Source organism: Mustela nigripes, chromosome 16 (assembly GCF_022355385.1).
Source record: "Mustela nigripes isolate SB6536 chromosome 16, MUSNIG.SB6536, whole genome shotgun sequence".
Lineage (NCBI taxonomy): Eukaryota > Metazoa > Chordata > Mammalia > Carnivora > Mustelidae > Mustela > Mustela nigripes.
The window spans coordinates 39,800,425-39,818,790 of record NC_081572.1 but is presented as its reverse complement, the minus strand read 5'-3'; the positions used below and the strand labels follow the sequence as shown (position 1 = coordinate 39,818,790).

At 45.9% G+C, this 18,366-nt stretch overlaps 2 protein-coding genes across 8 annotated transcripts in view; both read left to right on the top strand.

Moving 5' to 3' along the window:
* Positions 1-2,534, top strand: part of RNF135 (ring finger protein 135) — a 14,801-nt gene extending 12,267 nt beyond the window's left edge. Inside the window, exons 4-5 of one of the 2 annotated variants that reach the window (XM_059380235.1) lie at positions 795-884; positions 1,489-2,534. In XM_059380235.1, the coding sequence (XP_059236218.1) occupies positions 795-884; positions 1,489-2,018 (620 nt within the window). In that variant the 3' untranslated portion in view covers positions 2,019-2,534. The remainder of the gene's footprint in view (positions 1-794; positions 885-1,488) is intronic. The other variant, XM_059380236.1, reaches the window with a different exon arrangement.
* Positions 2,535-12,950: 10,416 nt separating this feature from the next.
* RHOT1 (ras homolog family member T1) overlaps positions 12,951-18,366 on the top strand; it is a 63,048-nt gene continuing 57,632 nt past the window's right edge. For 5 of the 6 annotated variants that reach the window (XM_059380768.1, XM_059380767.1, XM_059380764.1 and 2 more), the window contains exon 1: positions 12,951-13,035. In XM_059380768.1, coding sequence (XP_059236751.1) covers positions 12,960-13,035 — 76 coding nt within the window. In that variant the 5' untranslated portion in view covers positions 12,951-12,959. The remainder of the gene's footprint in view (positions 13,036-18,366) is intronic. The other variant, XM_059380766.1, reaches the window with a different exon arrangement.

Below are 18,366 nucleotides of genomic sequence, written 5' to 3'. Positions count from 1 at the left end.
GGCTCAGCTGGTTAAGCAGCTGCCTTCGGCTCAGGTCATGATCCCAGGGACCTAGGATCTGGTCCCTCATTGGACTCCTCGCTCAGCAGGAAGCCTGCTTCTCCCTCTGCCTGCCCCACACCCTGCTTGTACACATGCTCTTGTCTTTCTCTCTCTCACACAAATAAATAAATAAAATCTTAAAAAAAAAAAAGAAAATTTAAATTCAGAAATCAAAACAATATAAAAGCATACAGTGAAGGTCTCTTTCCCACCCTTGTCCCATTTTCCTATTGCCCTGTCTCAGTTAACCGTTTGTATTAGTTTCTTGAGTGCCCATTCAGAATTTACTTATGGAAGCTAACAGTTTAATTAAAGCACTGATGGAGGGGGCACGGCGGTGGTCGTGGGTATTCTGGGTGTTAGGGTGCTGTGATCCCCTGGAACTGTAATTTATTTGATAGATAGGCACCTCACACTTACTTCCTATGTAGCTGGCACTCTGCTGAGTGCTTAGAACATAAATATGAGCAAGGTCTCTACCGGCAAGGAGGTTAGAGCTTCCGGGGGGAAACAGGCAGTTAAAAAAAAAAAAAGTATGGTGAGAACATGAGTCTGCACTTACCTGAGAAGGGAGTTGTGCCTGATCAAAGTCTGCCCCTAAAAAAATGTGTGAGGAAATTTGATGAAGCAGACAAGCCGTGTTCCCTGACCATGACGTTCGGGTACCCTTGTATTTGCTTTTTGTTTGTTTATTTATTTATTTGTTCTTTTGATGCCACTTTTTCCCCTTCCCGATTTTCTGAAACACTTAGTGGAACTCCAGGAAGCTCCCCATTCTGCTTCATGCCCGCTGCCTGGCCAGAGCCACCCAGCTCCTGAGAGGGCCTCCAGGTTTGCTCAGTGTAAGTATGTGGGCTGCGGACACTTAGGCTGGGCCTACCAGTCCCCCTCCCTGCTGCTGGGTCTGTTCCTTGGCTCCTGAGGGGATCTGATTACCAAGACAAAGGGAATCGAAGACTCCCAAATTCCAGGCTAAGCTGAGTGGGATTCCGAGACAGCTTCCTGAAAGAGGCCTAATGGGGAAGTAAATCTTAAGATGGAAAAAGGGTATCCTGATGAGAACAGCACCAGGGCTGTGTACGGAAAACTGCAAGTGGACCTGCCAGTTTTAATGCCAGTGTGAGTAAAACTTTATCACACCCAAAGGTACAAAGCTGCCTTTTTGTGGAGTGCCTGGGTGGCTCAGTCAACTAAGTGACTGCTTTCAACTCAGGTCAGGATCCCAGGGTTCTGGGATGGAGCCCCTACATCAAGGTCCCTATACAGAGGGGAGTCTGCCTCCCTCTGTACCTCTCCCCTCCCCTTACCTCTCCCCCTGCTCCTACTCTGGCTGTCTCTCAAATAAATAAATAAAATCTTTAAAAACAAAACAAAAAAACCCCCAAAAGCCCAAAGCTGCTTTTTACTTTTAAAGCGAGCCCGTCCTATCCTTGTTCTTTCCCTCAGGGGCCATCAGTCTGACCTTTGACCTTCGCAGCCACTCCTGCAGCTTAAAGGTGTCCAAGGATGGCCTGGCGGTGACTGTGTCTCACTGCCCACAGACCCATCTCTGGAGTCATGAGAGGTTTGTGACCTGCCAGGCCTTATGCTCCCAGGCCTTTTCTTCTGGGCGACAGTACTGGGAAGTGGACACTCAGCGTTGCAGCCACTGGGCAGTTGGGGTGGCTTCCTGGGGGATGAAGCGTACCCAGATCCTGGGAAGGACCAGCGACTCCTGCTGTATAGAGTGGAAGGGGACGGGCCAGCTCTCTGCATGGCACATGGTCGAGGAGACTGTCCTCGGCTCAGACAGACCTATGGTGGTGGGCGTCTGGCTGGACCTGGAGGAGGGGAAACTTGCCTTCTATTCAGTGGCTAATCAGGAGAAGCTTATATATGAGTGCCCGGTCCCAGCCTCCTCTCCTCTGCACCCCGCCTTTTGGCTCTATGGCTTAAATCCTGGAAACTCTCTGACTATAAGGCCAGTAAATGTGTAAAGTTTCCCTGGATGTCAGAACCTGGTGGTCCTGGCCTTTCAAACCAGGCCCTTGACAACAGTCCCATTTCTGGAATTAATGGGTGTGCAGCAAATGGCTAATTGCAGGCCTGGGATGGGCAGACTGCACATTCCTGGGAGAGCATGGGCCCTTGACTGGCTCCTGGGAGGCAACCCGTAAGCCCTTGGGGTATCCTGGCTGATAAAAGTGTTTTTGTTTACCCGTGGCCTTGGGCCAGGAGGTATCAGCTTGACCTCTGGAGGGGCTGGAGACTAAGGCCTGCCCCTGTGACCGACCCCTGGGAAAAGCCTTGGGCACCAAGGCTGGGGGGATCTTCCCTGGTTGGGAGTCCCCTTGTACACTGTCACACATTGTCACTAGGAGAATTCACATTGTCCTTGTGACTCCACCGGGAAGGAGAGTAGGTGTCTCTTGGCCGGTGTCCCATGTGCCTTTTTCTCCCGCTGATTTTAATCTGTATCCTTTTACTGTAATAAACTGTAGCCAAAACTACAATGGCTTTGTTGAGCTCTTTGGGTCCTTCTAGGGAATTGCTGAACCTGGAAGTGGTTTTAGGGACCAACCCCCCAACATGGGGGCAGGTTATCCATTGCCGTGGAATACTACTACCACAAATGCAGTGGTTTCAAACAGCACGTGGCTATTAGCCCAGTTCCTGTGCACCAGCCACAGTTTGACGACCAGCCTCACCAGCTGCAGTCAAGGGGTGACCCAGGGCCATGGTGGCATCTGTAGCTCAAGTGGGGAAGGCTCTTCTTCCAAACTCACATGGTTGTTGGTGGCGTTCAGTGCCCTGTGAGCTGCCACACGGACAGCTAGCCCAATGAACATTAGGTCTTGTATAATGTAATCACACAAACATACTCACATACATCCGGTGGCTTTTGCCTTATTCTGTTGGTTAGAAACATGCCACAGGTCCTGCTCATGCCCACTCGACAGGGAGGGATTAGGGAAGGGGAGGAATACCAGGAGGTGGGGGGGCATGGGGGGCCCCTCACAGTGTGGCCAGCACTGCATGTCATTTCATACTCAATTCCCCTGTTTTTACAAACCATTTTATTACATAACAGAACAGATACAGAAAACTCCATAAAACACATGTGGAATATAATGAATTATCCTATTCTGAACACCCCTATTAACTACCCCTCAGGTCAAGAAATAAAACCTTCCTATGCCCTGGTAGAAGTTCCTTCATGTGCCTTTTCTCAGTCCTATAACCCTGCTTCTACCTGAAAGGAATCTGACTTTTACAGTAATCACTTCCTTGAATCTCTTTAGAGTTTTAGCACCTAAATATGCACCCTAACCACAGTCTTAACCATGTAAAAAAAAGGATACGTCTTTTTCTTAACTGCTTTGTTGAGTTATAATTTACATACTATTAAATTCACTTATTTAAAGTATACGGATCGGGTGACCCCTGGGTGGCTCAGTTGGTTGAGAAACCAACTCTGGATTTCAGCTCTGGTCATGATCCCAGCCAGTTCTTGGGATAGAGCCCCACATGGGCCTATTCCCTTGGCAGGGAGCCTGCTTAAAGACTCTCTTTCACCTGGGTGGCCCAGTGGGTTAAACCTCTGCCTTCAGCTCAGGTCATGATCTCAGGGTCCTGGGATCGAGCCCCACGTGGGGCTCTCTACTCAGCGGGGAGCCTGCTTCCCCTTCTCTCTCTACCTGCCTCTCTGCCTACTTGTGATCTGTCAAATAAATAAATAAAATCTTTAAAAAAAAAAAAGACTCTCTTTCCCTCCCCCTCCCCCCACTCTCCTTCTATTTCTCTGTCTCTCAAATAAACAAATAAAGCTTTAAAAAGAAAAAAATACATAAATAAAGTGTACAGATTGGGGCACCTGGTGGACCGACTCAGTCCGTAGAGTTTGCAACTCTTGATCTTGGAGTTGTGAGTTAAGCCCTGTGGTGGGTGTAGAGATTACTTAAATAACTTTAAAAACATGGGGTGCCTAAGTGGCTCAGTTGGTTAAGCGGCTGCCTTTGGCTTCTGTCACGATCCCAGAGTCCTGAGATCCAGCCCTGCTCAGCAGGGAGCCTGCTTCTCCCTCTGTCCCTCTCTCACTCTCTCAGTCAAATAAATGAATAAAGTCTTAAAAACAAAAACAAAAACAAAACAAAACAACAACAACAACAAAAACAGAGGCCCAGACAAGGGTCAGTGGTTTGCCTAGGACTGGTCAGCTAGCAGAGCAGAGACTGACTCCCTCTCTCGAGTCTCTAACCTTAATACCCTCTGATAAGGCCCTGTGTTGAGCCAGGAGCTGGCTTTCCACTGATGGGACACAGCTAGCCCTAGAGTGACTCTTCTTTTCTGGTTGTTGGTGGTAGCGGTTCTCAGTTGAGAATAGTATAGTGGCTTTGGGTTGTCTGAGTAAGGATAAGACCTCGTCTCTTTGTGCCAGCTGACCTTTAAAGGGCTCTCTGTTCTCATTTCCTGCATCGTGAAGCTTTTATCTTCTCACCCAGAGTCACCTTGATGTTTGCCCTTTAAAAGTACCAAGACCGAGGGGCACCTGAGTGGCTCAGTCCTTGGGGGTCTGCGTTCAGCTCAGGTCATGATCCCAGGGTCCTGGAATTGAGCCCTCATCAGGCTCCCTTCTCAGCAGGAACCCTGCTTCTCCCTCTCCAGCTCCCCCTCCTTGTGTTCCCTCTCTTGCTATCTCTCTCTATCATAAATAAATAAAATCTTTAGGGGCGCTGAGTGGCTCAGTGGCTTAAGCCTCTGCCTTCAGCTCAGGTCATGATCTCAGGGTCCTGGGATCAAGCCCCGCATCAGGCTCTCTGCTCAGCAGGGAGCCTGCTTTCCTCTCTCTGCCTGCTTGTGATCTCTCTCTCTGTGTCAAATAAATAAAAAAATAAAATCTTTAAAAAAATAAAAAATATTTAAAAAATAAAAAACATCAAAGTACTAATACTGAGAATTCAGAGCCTAGGGTTTTTAGCATCTTGAGGTGCTTTGGTTAAATACCATCCGATCTGGTGGTTTGAATAATGGGGCCTCTGTGAGCATGGGGTTTGTTGCCTCACCACGTGATTTCTCCAACCCAGAGCAGAAGCATAAGAATCAGAGAGGTAGAGAATGAAGGTTAGTACTCTGTTTCTTTGCTTTTGTCTTGAGCTTTCGGTCTGCAAATCAGCCTTCCAGGACACGGTGGAAAGTGGTACCCTTCCTCAAATGGAACAAAGAAAAATCCTCTAGAATAGAAATAATGAAGCTGAAATGCCAGTGAGTGAAGGACCTCTCACTTGGAACTACACTATGTGGGGCAAGAAATCATCCACAAATGGATCAAGCTGGAAAGACTTCCTATGGGGACACAAAGGCTCATGGGAAGAGCACCGAGGACTTCTGCGGCAGCTTCTCACCTTCTCTGCTGATGTTTCTCTCAAAAGCTTATGTTTTCTTGAGTAACGTTAGCAACAACGGCCACCTCTGTCTATCTCTCCCTCTCTCTTCCCTTCCACCTTACACTCTTTACCCTCTGGGGAAGAAGCACCTACTGGAGGGAGGCATGGCTGTTCCCATTATTGGGGTCCAGGGCTTTGGGTTCCTAGAAGAACCCCCTACCAACCAGGAAGCCACCACCTTCCTAGGCTCACAGCAGCCTCTCATACAATTACATCTTTATGTCCCTTAATTTTCCTCCCTCCAATACGTTTTTTTTTTTTTTTTTCTGGAAAAGTTTAATCTGAAGACTTTATCTCCCAGCTGATTGCAGAAACGAGCCAGGAAAAGCAACAATGCTGTTCCTTGGAGATACCTAAGCCCCTTTTGCTGTAGTTAAAGGAAAAATCTCTTCCCTGGGGACACTTAGGGCTTTTGACAGGAAGAGAGAATTTTCCTTCCTATATGCTCAGCTCCATCATTCCCCACTGCCACCTGAGCCCTCAGCCCCAAACCCAAATTCATCCTCATTCGTAATTGCTCAATTCGGGGTTTGTGTGTTTGAGCCCCACATTGGGTGAAGAGATTACTTCAAAATAAAATATTAAGGAAAAAAAAAAAAACCCAAACCCTAGATGCTGCGCGATTTCTTGTCCTTCCAGAAGAGTCTTCTTTAATTATAATGAGGGTTTTGTCGAAGATTTGTTCTGATTTGGGGTTTACCTCCTAACCAGCCATAGGCTTTCTCAGGACACTGTTTCCCAAGCTTCAGTCTTTTATGTGCCACGATTCTTGTCACACTTGCTTATCTCCTGCACCATGTTTTACTTAATGTTTTTTCCTAAACCAACTCACTAACCCCCTTCAGATACATTCATTTCAAAAGGAAACTTTTAAAAAATGATGTAGATAGGCATCAGAATCCTGTGTCTTAAATAAAGGGGTAACCCTAAATATATATTTCTTGGAAAACCAAAACATTGTGAGCTGCTTGGTTCTGTCCTATAAGGCTCTGAATCTTAGGCTTGTTCTGGAGCTGACTTGCATGTGTTCTCTCTCTCTCTCTTTCTCTTGTGCACGTGCCCACGCACACAGAAGGAGATTAACGGGTGTTACAGATTTACTGAGGCTTTCATCCTGACTTAATTAGGATAGAAACGGAAAAGGGAAAAACATTCTGGCTACAGAGGCCACCATTTCAAGTGTCCCCGCACCATCTACAATTACCCTGTTCCACAACTTAAGGTAATGTGACCCTGAGAGATGGTGCACTATGGAAGACTGTGTCTTCCCTCCCTGCACAGGGGAGTCTTTTCACCTTTATTTTTCAAATTTAATATCTCTTGGGGAGAAAACCTTAAACCTTTGTTCAGGACACAGTGTCTTAGAGTTACCCCAGGATCTTTTCTTCACCACCTTCTGGACAATTAGTACCAAGTTGTGACCCTGGCTTCTGCTTACTCAAATTTTCCCGGGCCCCTCCGCTTCCCTCTGGATCTACTGTGGTACAGACTCTAATCACTTCTCTGACAGATTATTTTGATTTGAGCCCCACTGTCTCTAGTTAGAACCCTTTCCCATCTGTTCTCATTCTGCTAACATGAGTTCCCCTGAACACAAATCAGATGTCACTCCTCTACTTCAAACTCCCTGGGGGCTCCCCAGTGCCTCCAGCAGAAAGTTCCAGTTCCTACCTCTACTCTTCCCCACCTCTAGCTCCATTCCCTGTTATCCTCCCCCACACACCCTCCACCCCAGCCACCTTGCTTTGTGTCACATCGTGTACTTTCGTGAATCCAGTCTTTTTCCCCTGTAGTGTGCCCCCCACTGCCCACCTTGTCCAGAAAGAGATCTCAGTTGAAAATGGTGCACAACACATTTAGATTAGATCAAAACAGACCCGCTAATAGTAGGAGTTATCAGGAAGGCTCCTTGGGCTAAAACCATGGTATTTTTTCCTAGGAGATCTCTAGGGATATTTGCCTGCTTGCTGGGTTAAGGCATAGTGTGGCCCGGGGGTCATCTGTTAACACCATTGGGTAGGAAGAGCAGACTACCAGAGGAATGCAACACAGCCACAATATTCCTCTGGTATATTAAATATAGGTGCCCCTATATTTAAAACATTTTTAAAAATGTTATATTAAGTGCATTTTTGCCTTTTGGAGTTTATAATTTGAGTGGGCAGGCTAATCAGTTTGCCCTTGGAAAAATGACACATGTCAGCAAATGAATTCCAAATTAAAAAATGCAGTGAACGGTGATATGTGAGCCTGAACTATGTGTTAAACAATGTGATAAATGTATTTTATCTGGATTTTATTTAATCATCAAAAGAGCCCTATGGGAGCTCCTGGGTGGCTCAGTGGGTTAAAGCCTCTGCCTTCGGCTCAGGTCATGATCCCAGGGTCCTGGGATTGAGCCCTGCGTCAGGCTCTCTGCTCACCAGGGAGCCTGCTTCCCTTCCCCTCTCTCTGCCTGTCTCTCTGCCTACTTGCCATCTCTGTCTGTCAAATAAATAAATAAAATCTTTAAAAGAAAAAAAAAAAAAAAGAGCCCTATGAGATAGCTCCATTTTGCAAATGACGTTTATGTTTCCAGAGAGGTTCTGTAACTTGCCCAATGTTTGCCCAGCTAGCAAAGTGTTGGAGATGAAATGTAGGCTCCAGAACCCAGGCTCTTAGCCATTCCCTAAGGGAATTCAGACCATGTGTGGGGAGGATGGTCTGCGAGGCTTCTCATTATCAATTATCTCTTAATTGAGGGTTTTTGCTTTACAATCTGTATCTGAAAGGAGCTTAAGAAAATTAAAAAGAAAACTGGATGCAACCTCATCAATATGTGAGGATATTTTTTTAGATAAAAATCAGTTTTTATTATCTTGTTGAGTGTTATAAAAAGTATCCAGAACTTCACTACTTAAAATATTCATTCTTTTCCCAAAAGCTAAAGAGAACCTGTAAAATAAAGCATTTATATGCTGCAGGGTGGAGGATTTTTTTTTTTTTAGTATAGCTTGACACACAATGTTATATTAGTTTCAAGGGTACAACATAGTGATTCTACAACCCTGTAAATTATGCTGTGTTAACAGATGAGGGTCCTATGTGGAAAAATTGCCTTTCAACATGGTTAGTTTTCAAATGATTTTTACTAAGTAATTGTGCTGAGTGACAGACCTTCAAGCCCAATCAAGCAAACAGAATCCATGTCCTCTAGAGACCCATCCATGTGACAACACAGAGGACATGGATGTTTGAACAATGAACCAAGAGCAAGTGCACTGGAAGGCAAGATTAACTATTTACTCTGTATCTAGGCTTTGTACTTTTCTGTTCCACCAGAGCTGGCTTGACAGGAAAAGGAAGAAGTCTTCCTGGACCGAACGGAGACAAAAATGAAGTATGAGTGGACAATGAATATTACTTTGGTTTTAAACGTGAGAGGCCAAAGATAAAAGGATCTAAGGAGTGGGACCAATGCCAGCCCGAGTGTGACTTGGCCTCCTGCCCAGGACTGCGGCTAACTCACCAATCAGAGGCCAGCCTTTTGGTTCCACCCAATGTCAGTCATATGCTACCCACTGGCCCTGGGTGTTTCACTGTCCTGGGATGTAGAAAGAGGCTGTGTGGCAAGTTCTTCCTTTGACAGACATAAAAGATGGATCCTAGGGGCGCCTGGGTGGATCAGTGGGTTAAGCCTCTGCCTTTGGCTCGGGTCATGATCCCAGGGTCCTGAGATGGAGCCCTGCATTGGGGTCTCTGCTCAGTGGGGAGCCTGCTTCCCTCCCCCCACACCCCTGCCTGACTCTCTGCCTACTTGTGATCCCTGTCTGTCAAATAAATAAATAAAATCTGAAAAAAAAAAAAAAAGATGGATCCTGTTATCTCCTGGTAAAAGTACTTTGTTCAGACCTCCCTATGTACCCTGCACAGTGAGGAGGCAGGAAGTTTGTCTTGTGATGGTAGAGCTCCTTCCTAGCAGTGTTCTGGAGGAAAATTCCATCAGGGCCTTCTAGATTGCAATCTGTCTTCTTAGCCTATCCAATATACTTAATATACAGTAATCAATCTGTAATATCCCAACAGTAAATTCCACTGCCAACAGCTCCATTCCCTGGCTTGTGTTTTGCTGCAGTGTGGCATCATGTGGCTCTACACTTGGGCTCAGGGAAGTGTACGGAAGTCACTTTCTTCACAATTTATTTAATATTTGTAAATCACTGCTACATACCATGCACTATTATGAGTGTTTTCCTACTACACTAACACATTTAATCTTCATTAACAATTCCACGAGGTGTTATCACCATTTTGCAGATGAGTTACAGAGAAGTTAAGCAATTTGCTTGATGAGGCACAACTGGTTCCTGGCAAAGCTGAGGTTCAGACCTAGGCAGGTGGACTCCAGAGTCCCAGCTCTTTTTTTTTTTTTTTTAAAGATTTTATTTATTTTATTTGACACAGAGAGAGATCACAAGTAGGCAGAGAGGCAGGCAGAGACAGAGGGGGAAGCAGGCTCCCTGCTGAGCAGAGGGCCCGATGTGGGGCTCGATCCCAGGACACTGAGATCATGACCTGAGCCGAAGGCAGCGGCTTTAATCCACTGAGCCACCCAGGCGCCCCAGAGTCCCAGCTCTTAAACCCTGAACTATTTTGTCTCTAGGAGAACTTCACAGTGATCCCTGATGGATGCCTGTTAATGTCTTGAGAAGTGTATATCAAGGGAGTGAAGGCAGCCAAAACTCCAGAAGTGTAGCTAATCAGGAGATGGAGAGATGTAAAAAGAAACTTACAGGGGCGCCTGGATGGCTCAGTGGGTTAAGCCGCTGCCTTTGGCTCAGGTCATGATCTCAGGGTCCTGGATCGAGTCCCACATCGGGCTCTCTGCTCGGTGGGGAGCCTGCTTCCCTTCCTCTCTTTCTCTGCCTGCCTCTCTGTCTACTTGTGATCTCTTTAAAAAAAAAAAAACAAACAAAAAAAACAAGAAACTTACATAGTCCAGGAGGCCCAGACACCCTCTCCCCCACTTTAATGAGTGCTTTTGTCTGTTTGTACTAACAATTAGTTGTTGCCTACTAAAAGTGGTTGTTCGTTCTCTCTATTCTGCAGCTCTTGAGCCTGGATTTTTGTTGTTGTTGTTTGTTTAGATTTTATTTATATATTTGACAGAGAGAGAGAGAGATCAGAAGTAGGCAGAGAGGCAGGCAGAGAGAGAGGGGAAAACATACTCCCTGCTGAGAAGAGAGCCCGATGTGGGGCTCGATCCCACGACCCCGGGATCATGACCTGAGCCAAAGGCAGAGGCTTTAACCCACTGAGCCACCCAGGCACCCGGGAAAAAACTTTTTCTTAAAAAAATAAGTGAGGGGTGCCTGGGTGGCTCAGTGGGTTAAAGCCTCTGCCTTTAGCTCAGGTCATGATCTCAGGGTCCTGGGATTGAGCCCCGCATCCGGCTCTCTGCTCAGCAGGAAGCCTGCTTCCTCCTCTCTCTCTGTCTGCCTCTCTGCCTACTTGTGATCTCTGTCTGTCAAATAAATAAATAAAATCTTTAAAAAAAAGTTTTTTCCATATATATCCTTTCATGGGCTCCTCCAAACAATTCCATAAGGTCAGAGGCTGGGAAGAGATGATAGTTTTCATTTGGTAGAGAGGAAACTGAGGCAACAGGTGATGTGATTTGCCCAGAGTCACATACTAAGGATGGCAGAGCCCGAGCTCAGTGTCAGCTGTCCTGCCACTGGCAAGTCAGGGTATCTCTCTGGGTCCTGCTTGTACCTATAGAGTAATGAGATTGGAATAGGTGCTCTATAGGGGTCTTTTCAATTCAACCATCGTGGAATCCTTTTCCCTGCAAGATCTGATCATCAAGACTCCCGAATTTCACATTTCCATCCATCTTATTTGCATCCATCCCAGAATACAACTTCATTATTTCCCAGCAAGCAGGGAGTGTATCTCTCCTATCTCCCTCCTTATATTACAGAGTATTTTTTGGAAGGGCTTCCTTCTTCTCCTATACTCCTTAGGGACATCATTATACTAAGAGGCAAAATACTCTGGTGGAAGTGTAACAATGTATTTGCCTCAAAACCTGTGGCTTATAACTTCACAGCTCAACTCACTCTAACAATTGTAGCTGAGATCAACAGACCAAGTACGGAGCCTCCCACTTTACCAAATGTTTGACATGTATTATGTTACTTATTCTTCAAAACCACCTGGCTAGGTAAGTATCGTTATCATTATTGTCACATTACGGAATGGACAGGTTGGAGAGGTAAAAGCACTTACTCGGGATCCCATACCTAATTAGGTAATGGAGTCTGGATTCAATCCCCTGGAGCATGTCAGCAGCTCTTAACCACTATGCCAACACCCCACAGCTCCTCCTAGGAGAAAAGGGGATTGTATTTTGCACACTTTATTTCCTCTAAAAAGTTACTTTGTAATATTTAAGATAGAAAAAAAAAGGCACATTATGCAAAGAGTATTTCCTCATTCTTTCTTTCTTTCTTTCTATCTATCTATCTATCTATCTATCTATCTCTCCTACTGTGTGCCAAGCACTGTTGTAGCAGTCGGGATGTAGCGACAGATTCCTCCAGATGGAGAGGGCCAGGAGGAAGTAAGGCAACATTAGAAAAGTCAGTAATAGTTTCTAAGCCAGTGTCACTATGTGTCTAGCATTATGTTCAGCAAACCTAACTAAAGATAAACATCAGAAAACCTTGCTCCAAGGAAACTACAGAAAGTGGCTTAGTTTGGTTTAGAAACTAAGTTTGGCTTAGCGCAGAGGAAAGTCATTTAGTTTGCTACAAAGGAATGAATCTTTTTACAAGGACAAGGTAAAGAAGAATGTCATTATTTAGAACTGTATTTTGTAAGCATCACAGACAAAAAGGAACCAGGGTGGTGGTTTATGGGTAGTGAAAAAGGCTCTATCCCGGGAGCCGGTCACCCTTCCATCAATGGATTTTCTGAGGGTTATGTCCTATGACGCTACTGAAAGCCTGGTAGGCAGGTCGCTGCCCTCCCGGAGATTATAGTCCGGTGAGAATATTCCCGTCCTGAGTCACTGCCAGGCTCTCGCTATGTGACCTTGGACAAGTACCTTCTCCGGCCCCAATTCTGCAAAAGAAATGGGGTCAGACTAGCGGATCTGCCGCTCAAATCCCCAGTCCCCGGCGGTATCCGCGGCCCCGCGACCGGTCGGCTGGGAGAAGGGTGCGGCTGCGGCTGGCCGGACGCGGGGGGGCGCCGCTCAGGCCCAGAGAGCGTTCGCGTTCGGAAAGCGCTTGTCCCTCGCGGCGCCCCGTCGGCCCCGCCGCCCGCGGAGCCGGAGGAGGCGGAGCTGGAGCTGTCCCGGCTCCCGAGCGGGGAAGCAGCCGAGGAGGCGGCTCGGCGGGCCCCAGCCGAGGATCGGGCGGGGCGGCGGGGGAGGCTGGCAGGCGGTACCCGCAGCGCTGGGAGAGCGGCGCCGCGGGGTGGGCGCTCCCGGCGAGAGGTGTCCGCTCCATGCGTGCGGGCCGAGCCCGGCCCCTGCGAGCCGCCGACATGAAGAAAGACGTGCGGATCCTGCTGGTGGGAGAACGTGAGTCCGCTTGCCCCCGGCCCTCGCAGCCCCAGCCGCCCCGGGCCTGCTCGCCCCTCTCCGCGCGCTCGGGCCTCCCAGCCCCTGAGCGCTCCCCTTCCCGCGGCCCGCAGGCGGCCCCCAACCTCTCGGCTCACCCGGGCCCTCCTAACACCTCCCGCTCCTGACCCCCAGTCGTCCTCGCCAGCCTTGTCCCCACGAGTCTCTGACCGCCGGCCTCATGCCTCCGAAGGTCCTCTCCTCCTTTTCCGCTTGGAATCCTTGCCTCCTGGGCCTCAAAGCGTTTCCGAGGCCGCTTCCTTTTCAGAGCCTCTTGTCTTCCGTGGAGATTCGCTTGTCACCGCCAGGCAGGTGCTGATAGAGGCCGGCTGACCAATTGGGATAGCGTGAACCGGCTCCCGGGGAAGCTAGGGGGAGGGGTGCACAACTGTTCGACTTGCCGGCAAGGTCAGGGTTCTGGGTTTGGGGTTTTTTGTTTGTTTGTTTGTTTTGTTTTTTTGTTGTTTTGTTTGATGCTCGCAATCTTCTCACCCTCTAGACATTCACCTCAAGGTATGGAGCGTTTTCGGCGTTCCTTGCACTTTGCATTGGAATAACTCCCGCTATCCTCGATATTCCCCCCCCCCCCCCCACCACCAAATTTACTCTCAACTTCAAGGTACACAAGCGCTCAGTGAGTGAATAATTATTTGGGGGAGGCTCCTTTAGTTGAGAGAATTATTGTCACCAAAAAGCCTAGTCGTCCCCTCTCCCTTCCCCTCCCCCCCTTAAACAGTACTTATTGGATAGCTACTTGGTAATTTGTAAGTAACAGGCACACAGGAGACCCAAACTGACACATACACATAAGACCCCCTAGAAATTCTTAGATTTCACCTTTTGAAGATAAAATAAAGGAGAAAGGCCTTCCGTTCACTGACTTGGGGACAGAACAACAGGGACTTCTTGATAGCAGTTGGCTAGTTACATGACTCATTTGGTAGGACTAAAATAGGAAAGTGGGCTGGGAGGACTGAATTGCTTGTTTGTACATTAGTTAATGCTCTGCCATTGATGTTTTTGAAGCATTCTGTTTCCAACCCCATTTCATCCTAGAGTAGCTTCTCCAGGTCACTGTGGTGCACTCCCAAGGAAGAAAGCTAACACATTTTTACCCTCTTCTGGAGTGTTCTTTGATAGTCATTGAAATCTCTGTTCACCTGCTGTTTGGAGAAGTCTTTAAAACCAGAATTTGGAAGGAAGCTTGGCCTGATAACAGTTTACTTTTTGGTTTGCCAGTTGTGAAATTTAGTCTTTATTTGTAACTATATCTTAATCTGAATTTTGCATGGATTTCCTTGACAAAGTTCAGGAGGGTGTTACTTAACGTATGATTCATACCTGATGCATTTGGAATAACATAGGGAACGTGAGTGGATGAGCCACTTAAAAAGCTGATCCTTAACTGTGTCATAAAATAGCTTTATAGTACAGTAATTGTAATACTAATTTTCTGAAAGCAAAAACCCTATGTTTTGGTTTTATTTTGGAATATGGGAAGCAATTACAAATAATTAGTCTGTAAAACATCTCAATAGAAATGCTCTATGTATGTAAGATATATTGTCTGGCCTTAGGGCATTTAAAAGAAAGTGTTTACAGTATTATTTAGAAATACATAAAAAGAACTCAAAATTTGTTAAAAAAAATTAAAAAGCCATGTTCTGCAGGTATGAAAGCAAATAGGAGAGTTAAGAAAAGTGTGCATGCATGAGTTTTTTGGTCATAGGGAGAACCTGACCTAAAAGACAGCTTTAGTTTTCAAGAAAGAGATTTTTCTTGAAAAGGTTTGTACCAAAAAGCTTTAGGCAAGTTACCATATGTATAATTTTTTTTTCCCATTTAAAACTTCAGAATTAGGGCGCCTGGGTGGCTCAGTGGGTTAAGCCGCTGCCTTCGGCTCAGGTCATGATCTCAGAGTCCTGAGATCGAGTCCCACATCGGGCTCCCTGCTCAGTGGGGAGCCTGCTTCCCTCTCTCTCTCTCTCTCTGCCTGCCTCTCCATCTACTTGTGATTTCTCTCTGTCAAATATAAAAATAAAACTTTTAAAAAAAAAAAAAAAAACTTCAGAATTAGGGGCACGTGGGTGACTCAGTGGATTAAAGCCTCTGCCTTTGGCTCAGGTCATGATCCCAGGGTCCTGGGATTGAGCCCCGAAGTCCTCTCTGCTCAGCAGGGAGCCTGCTTTCTCCTCTCTCTCTCTCTCTCTGCCTGCCTCTCTGCCTACTTGTGATCTCTGTCCAAAAAAAAAAAACTTTAGAATTCGACTTAATATGAAATATGTAATTTTAATTAAATTAAAAGGTATATTTTGGGGGGGAATGTTTGAAGCATTACAGGATTTAATGTAAATATTTGACAGCTATTAGCCTAGCTGTCAAATACCACCTTAAATGCTGAGTAAATATAAATGTGACCAAGACTATTTTAATAAATACAAAAATATAAACTGGTCTAACACATGGATTTATCAGGAAGCCCACTTTTTAAGGTAAAAGTGGTAGTAATTTAGTTGTCATTTTAAGATGGTTAAGGGGAATGGGGGGGGCGGAAAGGAGCTTCAACTCTGATATTGTTGTAAAGTCTGTTCCTTCTCTGTCGCTTCAGTACATTTTACTGCTGTTACTGTCCCTGAACCACACAGCAGCAGCTTCATTCCCTGAAGGTCCCAAAGAGTTGTAAATGGTTTCAACATTCTGTCGGCTGAACCTATCCTGTACTCTGGAGATGAAATGAATCTTTTCTTGGCCCATCCAGAACCTGGATTCTGATCCATCCAGGCTTAAATGCCTACTAATTGCTTACTGTCTCTTTAGTTTTCAGGTCAAAGAATTTAGATTGTCTATAAATTTTAAGGTATTTATTTGCGGAGAAATCCAAAGTGTTTTAAATATCTGCACCTTATCTTTTATTTTTTTTAAAGATTTGTATTTATTTATTTGATAGAGATCACAAGTAGGCAGAGAGGCAAGCAGAGAGAGGCGGGGTGGGGGGGTGGGGGGGGGGGGGGGGGGGGGGGGGGGGGGGGGGGGGGGGGGGGGGGGGGGGGGGGGGGGGGGGGTGGGAAAGCAGGCTCCCCGCTGAGCAGAGAGCCCAATGCGGGGCTGATCCCAGGACCCTGAGATCATAACCTGAGCTGAAGGCAGAGGCTTAATCCACTGAGCCACCCAGGCACCCCTCTGCACCTTATCTTAATAATATTGAACATTATAAGGTCCATTCAGGCCACGTTAAAAGTCAGTTGCCATTCTTTAAACAAAACAAAATTTTTAAATCATTAAAAATACAACCACGCAAAACTTAGTTCTTCAGGTTATGATTTTTCATGCTCAGATTCTTTGGCCAGCATTTGTATTTAGCTAGATTTGTATAACTATGCTTAACAGTTGTCTTTTTTGCAATAAAATTAGCAAGAACCTCAATGGCCTTTTGTCTAAATCATGTAGCTACATTAAAAGTACACAAGATCTGGGGCGCCTGGGTGGCTCAGTGGGTTAAAGCCTATGCTTTCAGCTCAGGTCATGATCCCAGGGTCCTGGGATGGAGCCCCATATCGGGCTCTCTGCTCAGCAGGAAGCCTGCTTCCTCCTCTCTCTGCCTGCCTCTCTGCCTGCTTGTGATCTCTGCCTGTCAAAAAAAAAAAGTACACAAGATCTAGTTTTAGTGAAGTCTTGTTTTTAAATTGAGATATGTTTGTCTTTACTGGTCAAAATCATTAAGAAAATGGAACTTTTACACTCTTTTAAAATGAATCTGATGGCTTTTTTTTTAAGATTTTGTTTATTTATTTGACAGAGAGAGAGATCACAAGTAGGCAGAGGGGGGGGTGGCCAACAGGAAGCAGGCTCCCTGCTGAGCAGAGGCGGGTCTTCATCCCAGGACCCTGAGATCATGACCTGAGCTGAAGGCAGAGGCTTAATCCACTGAGGCACCCAGGCTCCCTGAATCTGGTGGCTCTTAACACAATATGTCTAACTGATTAGTTTATCATTGAAACTAGTTCAAGCCAAACTTGCTCAGGCTTCAATTGGCTCTAGCCTAGGCTTTTATAATCTCTCTCCTTAACTGGTCTCCCTTCTTCTAATTCCATCTATTCTCTATGTAACAGGCAGAGTCATCTTTAAAAAATATCTCAGATCCTGTTACCCGTTTTTAAAATTCTTTGATGATTTCTAATTTGACTTAGAATAAAGTCTGAGGATTTGGGACTGCTGGGGATATGGGGAGTTGGTTGGTGCCTTTAATCTCTGTGGTGTTCAAAGATCACCTGTAGTTGTTTTTTTTTTTTGAGAGAGAGAGAGTGTGTGTAAGCGAACTGGGAGGGAGGGGTGCTGACGCAGAGAGAGAGAATCCCAACCAGGCTCCATGCTCAGTGCAGAGTTGGTTTTGGGGCTTAATCTCATTACCCTGAGATCATGACTTGAGCCAAAATCAAGAGTGGGACACTTAACCTGCTGAGCTATCCAGGTGCTCCAGGTCATCTGTAGCTTTTGGAAGAATGAATGAGTTCAAGTTAGTTCCATTTATTTAGCCTTTCCTTGTTTTCCAAACCAGTCCTCTTAGTCATGAACATTTGACCATTCTCCTTTCTTAAATCCAGTCTGATGTGTGGTTACTGTTAGCATTTGAGGGCAGCGTTCGTCCAGTGTCTTGTTCCAGGTCCTTAGCCCGCTTCCCTTCCTCTCTGCCTGCCTCTGCCTACTTGTGATCTCTGTCAAATAAATAAAAATCTTTAAATAAAATAAAAAAGAATCAAAGAAACGTCAGTAATCTAGCATTTATGTTGTTAGGAAAAAAACTTTCTGCACTCCCTTTATTTATTTATTTATTTTTAAAGATTTTGTTTTTTATTTTTTTATTTTTTTAATTTTTTTAAAAGATTTTATTTATTTATTTGACAGAGAGAAATTACAAGTACACTGAGAGGCAGGCAGAGAGAGAAGGAAGCAGGCTCCCTGCTGAGCAGAGAGCCTGATGCGGGACTCGATCCCAGGACCCTGAGATCATGACCTGAGCTGAAGGCAGCGGCTCAACCCACTGAGCCACCCAGGCGCCCCAGATTTTGTTTTTTATTTGACAGAGATCACAAGTAGGCAGAGAGGCAGGCAGAGAGAGAGAGGAGGAAGCAGGCTCCCTGCTGAGCAGAGAGCCGGATGCGGGACTCGATCCCAGCACCCCGAGATCATGACCTGAGCGGAAGGCAGCGGCTTAACCCACTGAGCCACCCAGGCGCCCCTATTTATTTATTTATTTATTTTTTTAAAATTTTTTTTTAATTTTTTTTTTTTTTA